The sequence below is a fragment of the Tinamus guttatus genome, unplaced genomic scaffold, assembly GCF_059628265.1.
Source record: "Tinamus guttatus ecotype Peru unplaced genomic scaffold, ASM5962826v1 Tinamus_guttatus_pri_ptg000287l, whole genome shotgun sequence".
Taxonomy (NCBI): domain Eukaryota; kingdom Metazoa; phylum Chordata; class Aves; order Tinamiformes; family Tinamidae; genus Tinamus; species Tinamus guttatus.
In genome coordinates this window covers 1261889-1274072 of record NW_028288821.1, presented here as the reverse complement: position 1 = coordinate 1274072, position 12184 = coordinate 1261889, and the positions used below count along the sequence as shown (strand labels likewise).

Sequence of the window (12184 nt, the reverse complement as noted above, 5' to 3'; positions counted from 1 at the left end):
ATCATGCAAAAAGCTCCTCAGTGTTGTTGGGCCTGCAAAGTGTTTATGGCTGAATTTTTGTATGCTTAAGGGTGAATAAAAAGATGTTCTCTGAAAAGTGCTGTGGATCCATTTGTCTTATTTCCATTAACTCATTGCTTTGAAAAAAAAAAGCATTTTTTTTTATACATGTATCTGTGAAGTTATTAAGACTGAACTGAATTCTGGGTTGCTTGGCCTTCGAGAGGAGAAACTACTACAAAATCTGAAAAAATTTGGAAACTCAGTACTTGGTTATTGATGAAGATACTACTCTCCATCGGGACAGCTTGGTGGTATCTGTAACTTTCCTGAGAATTAGGGTTGTTTGAATCAAAAAAAAAGTTTTGGTGGCTGAGGTTTCAGAGGTGAACATGGTGGGGTGGGTACAGTCAGAGAGAGAGAATTTGACAAAGGCGGATAACTGAGAAATGATAAGCATTAGATGTAGAAAAAGAAATAATGCAACAAAAATTCTTTGGGATAATTAATTTCATGAAATGTTTCAAATTCATTTGGCAGCCAGAGTGTTCAGTGGTAGCTGTTCAAACAGTAATGAAAAAGGGGATGCTCATGTCATGTTAGTGGCAAACCTTAGTGAGGTCCTAAATCCACCCTTAGGTGCTTGCACTGGCTCTGCCTGATCATGTTCATCTTGAAGGAGACTTTTCATCACAAGGCTGCATAGATCAAGTCTCACTGCTTTTCATAACATACATACCAGGTAAATTACCTTATTTTGCAGAGTACTTGTATTGATTCTTAGTGATCCCAAGCTATGGATAGGGACGTTTTTCTACCAGGCCATAGGAAAGGGGAGCTCAATTTGGCATTGCCTGGCTTCCTCTGTGAATTCAGTGGAGTAAATGGTGCATGAAGAAGCAAGAATCCCAGAATATTGTCCCAGCTCTTTAGGTCCTGGAGCCTTGCTGCGCTTTGACTTGAGCCAGTTCCTAATTTAGCGTGAGAGGCTTTTTCAGCCTGAAGTGATTGCAGCTCTCTAGGCTAAGTATTCTCTGCAATTGTGTTTTAACTGGATTTACTTTTCCTTCCAGGATTAATTTTTCTCCACCTCTATTTACATGGTGATAAGAAGTGCTAATCCCACTCAGTCAGTCTGGACTGATGAATCTGAAGAGTAGAACAGGTAATTTCTAATTTGGCTCTTTGCTTTCAGTGACTCAGGCAGTGCAAACCACTCCCTCTCTGTGGTGCATATTCTTCACCTTTTGAGACAAAAGAAATCATTTCATTCAGTTTTCCTCTGCCCAGGTCTTCTGCAGGGAGGGAGATCCCCACCCTAGAGCAGGGAAGTGAGGGTAAATTTTTGTTGCTTTTGTATCTTTAACTTCCTGTCAGTTGTAGGTACTTCTGATTTATGTTACCTTTATGGCCATCTGTTTTCTGGGTCTTGGAGTAGTCTCAAAGCAGGGACAAATTCTTGCATCTAGTCCCCACAGAGTGTTCCTCAGGATGGGAAGGGTTTGCCAACGAAAGTGCTCGCTATTGATGGAGACTGATGGGTGCTGGGGATGGATGTGGTCTGCAGCCCCTCTGCAGCAGTGGGAGGTGGGCAGCGAAGGCTGGGGAGCTGGTGGCCAGTCTGGAAGGTGACTGCCCATCCTGCTGACTTAGCCCCTCTGAGTCACAGAAAGCAAACTACCAGTTAAAAAATTACTCTCACCATCATGTCTAATTTTCCATCGTTTCATGGGACTTGAGAGTACCACATCTCTCTCAGCAGCTGCTGTTGCAAACTGCTGCACACAGTGAGCATAAAATAAAGATAGCAGCCCCAAATGACTTTTTTTTTTTTTTTTTTTTTAATGTAGGGACATACAGGCCACAGGGAAGCCACATTCCCTTCCTTTCCCTGGATAATGTCAGGTGCAGCACAATTTTAGCTTGAAGTCCTGGGTATGAATCCGAGTGCAGGATGCAGTTTGGAGGTTGTGTTTAAAGCCCAGTAGCGTAAGCAGCAGTCACTGCCCGCAGTGGGCTTGGGATGAATCTGTATCATATGGTCTCCCAGCAATCGCGATGGTACCCTGTTGTTATTAATCCTTCCAGGAAGCAAGAGTTTCCTGTGTCCTCTTGTGCTCATCCACTGGGAAAGACATCTCAGCTACTGTTTAACCACTGCAATGAAATTCAGCAGCCTGGTTGGTTGCCCAAAACAGAATCAGGCACAGTGGTATCCGGCACAGATCAGAGAATGAAATCGCAGTTGCAGAATAGCTGCTATTTCCTGCATAGAATTTTGTGCAGATTTTGCCCATCCGTGGTGCTCTCCTGGTAGCATCAGGCAGCGGCTGGGCTTGCATGTGGTTCTGTCAGAAAAAAAGGTAGCCAAGGGGTTACCAGCTCTTATCTCTTTCCTTGTATAATCACACTTATTGAAGCTGTATATTTCGGCTTTTAACAAAGGTTTCACTTCTCAAGCTTCAGTACCTGCTGCAGAAAGAAAAATCATGAACCTTCATAAAGGATCTGAAGTTGGGGAAAGGGAGTATAAAAACATCTGGGATGTCATGATGTACAAAGCAGACAGGTCCGTAGGGTCTTATTCTGACATCCTCAACAAAATCAGAGGATATATGTCTAAGTACTGCTGTCTTTTCCTTTCAGAGCTCTGTGTTGTGTAGACGAACTGATGGATGAAGATGAGAAGGACAGGGCAAAGAGGTAGGAATGGGTCCACAGGGCACAGAGGGTGGGAGCTCTGCCAGGGTGCAATTGCACATGCCGTGTTGTCTGAAGTGTAAAAACTTGGGAGATGTCAGAGGCAAAACTCTCATTTAGTTTAGAGGCTTTGTATAGCAAACTAAAAAGGTTCATATTTCTGTGACCGTTTTCAAGCTTCTCAAGTATTTGGCCACCACATGACAGGTTAATCAGCACAAGCGTTGCTAGATTACATTGTCTGGTCCTCAGAATCCACGATTATCCCGTGCCTGTTTATTATCCTGTTGCAGTATTCCTAGTATGTCATTTTGTTGACATCATGCAGCACTGCTCACCTAGCATTGAGTTCCCTGCAAAACTTAGAGGATGGCCCTGCTTTGGAGTATGAGTTAGTCTCCCTTCTGAGGAGCACTTGGTTCGGTTCTGGTTAGCCTTTCTCCATTAGTGCCAAGACAGAAGTGGGCATGAGCATAAGAGCTGGAGCTGAGAACCTCCACATACCAATCTGAATATGAATGGAAATGTTTTCTGCATACCACACGTGATGTAGATCACAGGAAGCATGTATCATCATGAATATGCTCGTAAAAATTTAATTACCATTGGAAGAGTTTGTATGAAAACAAGGTTACCTCTGCTACGAGCACTGGAAAGAACATTTTGGACAGAATAGATTGGCTTTCTTCTTTATTTATTTAGTAGAGAGGAAAACCCTAGTAAAACATGATGAAATTGTATTAATGTAAGTAGGAAGTCAGTCTGTGGTTTCTGCAGCCAGACTCTTAATGTTCCCAGTTTCATATATGATACTATAAACACTCCAAATTTTCGAAACCAGACCTGAGAGTATGTGCTTGGCTCGGTTCTGCAATTGTCTCCACCCAGCATCCTGTGTGTATAAGCTACTTTTGTGAGTAGAAGTCAGGAAATAAGGTGTCTTTCTTTTTTTGGCCTTTATGTCTGTGTGCACAAACTGAAAAAGAAAAAAAAAAAAAAAAAGTATGTGATGATATGGTCTTACTTAAATAAATATGTCATGTTTGTTGCCTCCAGATAGCCTTGCTCTTTTTGAGTTCAGTCCTGGTGCAAGCCTGGAAGCATCAGCAAAGCACTTAAGTCCAAGCCTAGTTTTAAACAAATGAATATCCAAACAAACTTTGGATTCTTACACTTGAGGTGTTTTGCCAGAACAAGATCCCTTAGCCCCTCACTGGCTCCAGCTCTAGGTCCTTCATTTTACTTAGTGACATTTGTGTTTCTGTCATCCAGGGCATCACGCAACAAATCTGAGAAGAAAAGGAGAGACCAGTTCAATGTCCTCATTAAAGAGCTTTGCACAATGCTGCAAGGCCACGGACACCCTCTCAAGATGGACAAGTCCACAATCCTGCAGAGGACCATCGATTTCTTACAGAAACAGAAAGGTACTGGAGAGTGCTGGGCCCCTTTGTGACCCTCCTGGTGCCAAAGGCATCGGCTCAGCATCTGACCAGCTGCTGAGTTCTGCTCTGAAGATGAGTGCTGTTTTCCCCAAGCTTTTAAGACCTCCGTAGATGACATGAACACTAAGCAAGGGACTGAAAAAGGCATAGCAGCTGGCCTCAGGAAACTTGCTCGGTTTGAATGCATTGCCGATCAGTTAAACAAGGAGATACTTGAAAAGATTCGGTCCTTATGTTTTTAATGCAATGACATTACACCATTTCCCTCACTGACTTCTGCATCCCCTGCTATGTCTTGTTCTCCTTTTCCTGTGTGCCCTGCTCTGTTTTCTATTCCTGGATGCTTTGATAGTATCTTGTCACTGTCTGCTCTGTAGCTTGCTTTTCCAAAACTCTCTCTTCTACAGGTTCCCTTGTCCAGTCTCTGTCACCATTAGATCCATTAAATCTCTGTATTTAATCCCCTCCTCTGTACGTTCTGTTTTTGTCAAGGTATTTTGCCTTTCACAAATTCCATCCTCTTTCTCCTTGCTTATTGTCCTCTCCGTGGCTGTGGAACAGGTAGGTTCACAAGCTGTGCTGACCTGAAATTGTTTGTCCACGGTCTCTTCTCTGCCAGCCGCACCAGTCCCCAAGTGCCACTTCCCTGCTGCCCTGTTGGACTAACAGAGAGGAGCACCAGGTGCCTCGTAGGTCCCCTGCCATGGGCTGCACACACTCACACAGGCCATGAGAGCGAAGAGCAGAGGGACACCGTGCATCACAAATACAAGGAGAAGGGTGTTTCTCTGCTCCCTTCCCAGGTCTAGGAGATGGCAGAAGGCAGCCTGTCCTGCTGCCTGTGTCCCCATGCGAGTCCTCCCGAAGTGGCAGAGCGGAGGACCCTTCCTGCTGTCAGTGGGGAGCCTACAGTACCCTCAGTGGCTCTGCTGAGCTTACTCAGAAATTAGCCCATTAACCTGCATTTTTGAAGGATTTCTTCAGCCCACCCAAAATCTGTCCTTTTTTGGTCTCTTGATTTCTAGTGGCATTTGTATCATGATGGCGTGGCAAATGACTCTTGTGTATAGGCAGGCTTTGAATGATCTCAGGATGATTCTTCTGAAAGCCTCTTAAAGACGTCTCGTTACTTGAAAACGAAAAAATCTCCAACGAACATGAGTCATGTTGCTTTTTTGATGTTTTCTCTTTAAGAAATCACAGCACAGACAGAAGCCTGTGAGATTAGACAAGACTGGAAGCCTTCATTTCTTAGCAACGAGGAGTTCACCCAGTTGATGTTAGAGGTAAGAAGAAATAAAAGCTGCATAGATTAGTGGGAACTAATCAGTTCAGTGGAGTAGTTCAGAGATACAGCTGCTTTCACCTGTAGGTCCCAGTGTTAACAATTTCTACAGTGCTGGTGCACATAATCCAAAGCTGATTGAGAGCACTGTTGTGCTGAATGTTTTGCAGACATAGAGTTAAAAAGATGGTAAATAGCCCCTGTAAAGATAAATAGCTTTTCATTTAGGATTGAAGACCAATTTGGCCCAGATTTGGCCTGATGAGAGAGGAAAAACAGAACTACCCTTCTCAGAACAGCCACTAAAACTGGTAGCATTAGCAAAAACTTGAAAGGACCTGAAAAAAAACAGAGCAGCTCTCTGCCTCCCACATCCCATTAGCATCTCTTACTTGCACTGCTTTCACATGCGTTCAGCAGAACAGCTCTGATGCTCTCACCTAGAAAAACACTTGGCTGATCCAAAAACATCCCTGTGCTTCATGGAAGAGCCTGCATTTTCCTAAGCCATTCTTAGAGATACCGCTTGGGTTTTGTGCCTCCTGCTTCTCTGCCTGGGAGCTCCCTGCCTGTGTAGGCTCTTTGCCCCACCAGAAGAAGGGTGGATGCTGGGCTGAGCTGGGAGGTGCTGCACTGTCTTAGTTGTTCCTTTTCATCAGGATGTCTTGAGTCACCTCCCTGGAAAAGTCTGTTCAGTCTTTCTGGGAATTTCTCTCACCAAACAAGCTGGTTTGTTCCAGCTCAATCAAAACAAATCCCCCCCGTCCCCGAGAAGCTGATGGGAGACAATCCTTTAATAATGTCAGTTTGCTGGACTATATTAGACAGTGGACCGGTTTACTTAAAGTCAAAAGCTCATCTGTTCTGAGAAAGTTTAATTTCAGCTAAGGCAGAGCACAACGCTGAGGGGGCTGTTGGGGAAGATGGTGAGCGCTACCTCTGATCAGCATCTTCAGCTCCCTATAGACTAAGCTGCAGAGCACCCTCAGGGTGAATCCAGAAGAGCTGCTGCACGGGCTGTGCTGACCAGAAATTAAATATCCCAGATCCTCATAGTCATTACAGAAGAATAGAAATAGGCTGGATCAGTGGTACCAGAAGCTGTTGTAAGGAACAGGAAAAACATCCAAAGAAAAATACATGTTTAGTGACCTAAAAGGGATAGAGAACCTCAAATCCAGGCCAGATACTATTAAGAATAAGAAATAATTTTTTTAAAAAAATTAAATTGTATCACCTATCTAGCAAATGCATGCTTTAAACAAAATAATGCTTTGACTCTGACTCATGATAGTCACAAATTGCTAAAAATACAGCATTGTGCAATTTGTCTGTTACTACTTTTCCATCCATTCATCCATCCATCTGTCCATCCATCACTCCGTCATGCTGGGTTTGCCATGATGATATCTAGCACCTCCATACGCACTGAATTAGTTAACTATTGTGTAATTCAAACATATAATGAAATGACTGAAGTCACCAGAATTGTGTGGGTGTAGAAAATTTAGCAACTGGTATCTTGCTTCATGTTAAATAAATACTGGATGCAAGCTGCAAGTCAATTTAATATTAATGAGAAAATAAAAATATAAAAAGAATGTTGAATTAGACATCATGTGTCATTTTTATTTTTCCATTTTGAGCCATTGTTACCACAATAGATCTATGCCAGTTGTAGGCATACTGTAGCCTACCGTATTGTATTCTAAGTTCTTCCCAAGTATAATTCTTCTGATTTTTTTCTTTTGGCCTGCCTTTTTTTCATTAGGCATTAGATGGCTTTCTCATTGCTCTTACCACTGATGGGATTATTATATATGTATCTGACAGTGTCTCGTCTCTGCTTGGACACTTACCGGTAAGTTCTGACCACACAGTATGTTGGGGAATCTTTCTCCTGCTTTAGCACAGCCCTGCTATTGCAAAGATAGGACTTGGTTTTGTCCAGTCAAAGAAGCAATAATCCAAATTAAAGGATTTAATACTGTGTAATGTTTGCTGTCTGGTGATGTGGGCCTCTGGAACTGTGATGTGAGCCTCTTCAGGGCTGTGACAGTGCGAGAATTAGAAGCCAATTCTGTCTCCCTGAGCCTTATTCCATATGTCACCTCAAAGGGAGTTCTGTTTCTGAAGCATCACTTTCTTGTGTTAAGCATCTGTGCTAAATGGGCCTCATTTGTGTTCTGCTGTGTGCTGAAAGCACGTGTGGCTGTGGAAAGTCGTACTGCTGAACATGACAAAGCAATCTTTTGTATCAGTCAGATTTGGTGGACCAAAATATATTAAACTTCCTGCCTGAGCGGGAGCAGAGTGAGGTGTACAAGCTCCTTTCTCCACACGTGCTCATGACAGACCCTGTTGCAGCTGATTTTCTGAACGGTAAGCTCTGCTCTCCTCTGTCTATCAGGGAAATTTGCCAAAAGCAAACAGCTCCCAAGGGGAGTCTACACAGTGCTCACCCGCCGCAGCTAATGGAGGGGCTTCAGGTCTCTGGTGCTCTTTCGCTCAGGGTCCTACTGAGCACTGCCAGAGCAGAGCATTTCAGTGTCACTTCAAGGCTTTGCATGAAATCCTGCCCACACTGGAGGCAGGGGCAAATGCTGCTGGTGACAGCATGGCCAGGGCTCCAGGACAGTGCAGTGGGTAACTGTAAAGCCATGGGAAAGGGGTGAGACTACACTTCCTTACGCAAAACCAGGTGATTATTTATCCTAGTGTTGCATATGTACTTAGGGTTATCAAGAACATCCCCACAGAATGTGCTTAGATGCCACAGTGACAGTGTTGGTATAACCCCCCCGGCAGAGATTAGATATGTTGAGTGTGATAAAGTGCCGGCTTGTAGTAACTTTGTGTGCGTCTCCCTCTCTTTCTCTCATTTCAGCAGAAAAACAAATAGAGTTTTGCTGTCATTTAGCAAGAGGCAGCTTAGATCCAAATGAACCCTTGACATATGAATATGTGAAATTTGTAGTGGATTTTAAATATTTTACTCATGGTAAGTTACCACTCCAGCCTATTTTGCCTCTCTCCTTTAAATCATATCTTTATGTGTAGCCACAGAATGTCCTTGTTTCTTCTGAAAATGACCCCTAATCAGGAGGAATGGAATGTGCCACAGATATGTTAGGGATGTTTTTCATATAGAAGTGCTGGAGATGCTGCGGGTGCTCTGCTTAAAGAAGTGATGCAGGACCAACTCTACATTTGAGACACTGACAATTTTCAAGCAGTCTATTTATTGAAACAGCCAGTGAAATTAAATATGGTCTTTCACCTGTGGCAATGAAATGGCACTTCTTAAAAATGAAATACTATGAGAAACCTGGGAAATCTTGAATCTTGCAAATGTTGGACTGCAAAAAGGTGGTATTTCCTTGCTTTAACCTCACACCTGCTAACATGCAGTGTAAACTGTCCTATTTTGTATTGAGAAGAATGTTCAGGGCAGAAAAGTGGTATCAGCTCTTGCTATATCTTCTTGTTCCTCAATCCGTTATTTTAATAGGACACTTGCAAAAAGTAGACAGCAAAATAGCAAAAATATTGCAAAGCCTAAAAGTCAGCTGAATATCAGCGTCTGCATCGCAGTCTGCAGCCTGCTTGCAGGCACCACAGCAAGGGGGCTGGAGGTGTATGTTCTAGCTGATGAGAGCTGTCTCATAGAGCTTTCCCACAAGCCAGGGTGGTCACAAATGGGTAACTATGAGCCTAAAGGTTTGTGCTTTGATTAACATCAGTGTGTACCAGGGTGGCATAACGCTGTGGGTCAAAGAATTCATTGCTTGGCTGTCATCAGTCATTCTACCTGTCTTAACATGCAAAGAAACGTCTTCTTCTTCCATTTAAATAAACATATCTGGTTGTGTCTAGTGCCTACACCCTCCTGTAATGGCTTTGAGTCAGCTATTGCAAGAGCTTTCAGGTCAGCCACGGAGGAGCAGATTTGCCTCGTAGCAACTGTTCGTCTCGTCACACCACAGTTCTTAAAGGTGAGAGCTCTCAGACTGCATTTTCCCTTTTAGTCTGGAAATCAGCATTCAGCTGAAGAGCCTGGTACTTTTACCATGAGCAATGGCCTCAGCTGTTACAGGACAAGCTGTGTTGCAGGAGCCTCTCAAAGAGGATACTTGGCACTGTGAACTGTTTGTGCTGAGGATTTGTAAATGAGTGAGGACACTGCTGCGTTTGAGCGTATTTCGGAATGAGGCAAAATAGGAATTGCGTTTGAGAAGAGCTGATTGGGGACAGGACGTTTCACAGCCTCCAGCTCAGGCAGTGCCGATAAAGGCGACTAGCTAAACTGCCTGAAAAGTTGCAGCCACTAAAGAAACACATTGTGTAAGAAAGCCACTCGTAACTTTAAGCCTTGAACATCGTATTTCATGGACTCTTTTTTTCTGCTCATTAAGTGTCCTGCGGCACAGTGCAATAGCAACAGTGATAACAACTGTAGATGCTTCTTGCTTGACAGAGCAATAGCGAGCTTGGTTTGAAGCTGGAACCTGCTGCTGGCATCTGTCTTCAGTTGCCAATATTAAGAAAAAAACAATCAGGGGAAATTTTGCCTGCAGACTGCAAAATGAGGCCCTTGGGCTTTTTATCCTAGTTCTAACAGTGACTCATCCCAGGGTAAATTATTTAGGCACCTTTCATAAGTTCATGCATGTATAAAACAAGACCTGCGTATTCAATAAAAGAAAAAAAATGGGTGTTTTTAAATCTCTTTCTTTGCTGGGGTTTGCTATACTAAGATGATGCATTCTTTATCTTGACAGAGGGTTCCTTTTGTCATTTCACAGAACTAAGTATCTGAATGTGTCGACTGTTTTGCAGGAGCTCTGCAATGTTGAAGAGCCATGTGAAGAATTTACATCAAGGCATAGTTTGGAATGGAAGTTTCTATTCTTGGACCACAGGTAAGAGATTTGTCAATAGAGAATAAAGCGTAGTTTAAAAAGAGAAAACCTTGTATAGCTATTGTCTGACTTCCCCTGTGGAATAGCTCTAATTAAATTAGACTACTTAACTAATAATACTTTGAACTTACTTATCAGGCGTCCTGAAAGACTTTGCCCTCTTTCATGGTTTAGGCAACTGAGAAGCCATGTAAAGTGAAGGGAAAATGGCTAGAAAAATGTCCAATTTCACTGAGATATTAAATTACTGAAACTAAGCATTTTGTGTCCTGTTCTCTCTATTGGTTTATCTGATCTGTTTTCCAACGTTTCGAGACTTTTTAATTTTTTCACTCTATCAATAAACTTCTGATTTGCATCTTGAGAAATGCTGGAATGCATTAAAAAAAATGAAAATGCAGAGGAATAGATGGTTTGATTATAGATTGCTTTTTGACTAAATAGAGTATGAGAGGCTGTGTTAGGACTTTGGGAATGAGACAGACTGGAATCAGTTTATTGACTTGGTAGGTGCAGAATTCTTGTTTTCAGAAGCAGCTGGAGGTTTTTGTTTCTCTTTTGCTTCTGTGTATTTGGCATTTATGCATGACCACAACACAAAATCATATCCTTCTCGTCGTTATCCTGCAGCATTTGTCTTTACGGAGTTTGTTTGCATTTGTCTTTATAAGCCCTGCAACGGTAGCCATCACTAGAAAAGGAAGAATACAAAATAAGCCTTTTTGTGAGGGAAAAAGCACTTTGAATACAAGAAAGAAAGAAAAAATATAAATAAAACTTGCATTCATGTGTTAGGCAAGATATATTTTCCATGTATCACATCTTGAAATGTAGAATTGTCTATTTGATAACCTTACAGTTAGTGCTGTGTGGTTTGGGATAGTCTCCATATTATTCGTGTCATCTAGATCTTGTTGGAGTAACTTTGCTCTCCTTTAATTGGACTATCCAATAACGCACATTTTCAGAAGCAAGTGATTAAAGTTAGATTCCTCAATCGCTCATTTCTCTATCTAATTAAGCGAGCTGGTTTTCTAAAGGGCTGTGTCCCCAGCAGCTCCTGTGAATCAGGCAGGCAAGAGCTTTGCTAAGACGTATCAAAGAATCTTTTGATGGATTTGGGTTATGACTCAGAGAGGAGTCTCTTCGCTGCTGGGCGCTTGCAGCCGCTCCAGCCCCTCTCATATCCCCGGTGAGGAAACCACTGTTACCGAGAGTAAATTAAGTTAATATAGATGCTGAGCCAGAGTTTGTGACAGCACCGGATGCAAGCGGTGAGCACAGACCCAGGAATGAGCAAAGAATCATGTGGGTTGTCTCATTTAATCACTCATTCAGACCTTTATCCAGTACAGGCCTCAGGATCTCTAGCACACTGTGAAATGTTGTTGAATATTTTGCTGTTTCTTGTTTATTTACAACACTTGCGTGGCCTGATGCAGAGAGGGGTGCAGGCAGAGGAGCAGTGGGTGCCCAGCTTTGATTGGCAGGCACCCGGCCTTCAACAGTTACTCTAATATATATGACGATAAGATAAAGTGGAATGATAATAAATGATGCAGAAAGCACTCTACATAGCTGGATAAACATTAGAAAACTGGAAAAAAAATCTGCATCTGAATCTGCATATAGGCAGTAAAGGAAGAAAACCTGTGGGCTTTGATAATGCTCTGTTTCTGTTCTGTCCTGGGGTCCTCTCCCCATTTTCCCTTCATGCAGTTAAATACTGCAAGGTGTCATCCTGCAGTTCTTGTGCTGGGAGGTTGTTGGTTTAAAGTCCCATCCTTCCAGCCTTTGACACTGTCACCGAACGCACGGTCAAGAAGCTCTGA

General features: G+C 42.7%; 1 protein-coding gene across 1 annotated transcript in view; it reads left to right on the top strand.

Annotated features, from left to right (window-relative positions):
* Positions 1–12184, top strand: part of LOC104575186 (PAS domain containing repressor 1) — a 43451-nt gene that overhangs the window by 17985 nt on the left and 13282 nt on the right. Inside the window, exons 2-10 of the mRNA XM_088527607.1 lie at positions 1074–1165; positions 2647–2703; positions 3973–4127; positions 5340–5431; positions 7202–7291; positions 7692–7812; positions 8318–8431; positions 9307–9425; positions 10270–10352. Of these exons, the coding sequence (XP_088383733.1) occupies positions 2672–2703; positions 3973–4127; positions 5340–5431; positions 7202–7291; positions 7692–7812; positions 8318–8431; positions 9307–9425; positions 10270–10352 (806 nt within the window). The 5' untranslated portion in view covers positions 1074–1165; positions 2647–2671. The remainder of the gene's footprint in view (positions 1–1073; positions 1166–2646; positions 2704–3972; positions 4128–5339; positions 5432–7201; positions 7292–7691; positions 7813–8317; positions 8432–9306; positions 9426–10269; positions 10353–12184) is intronic.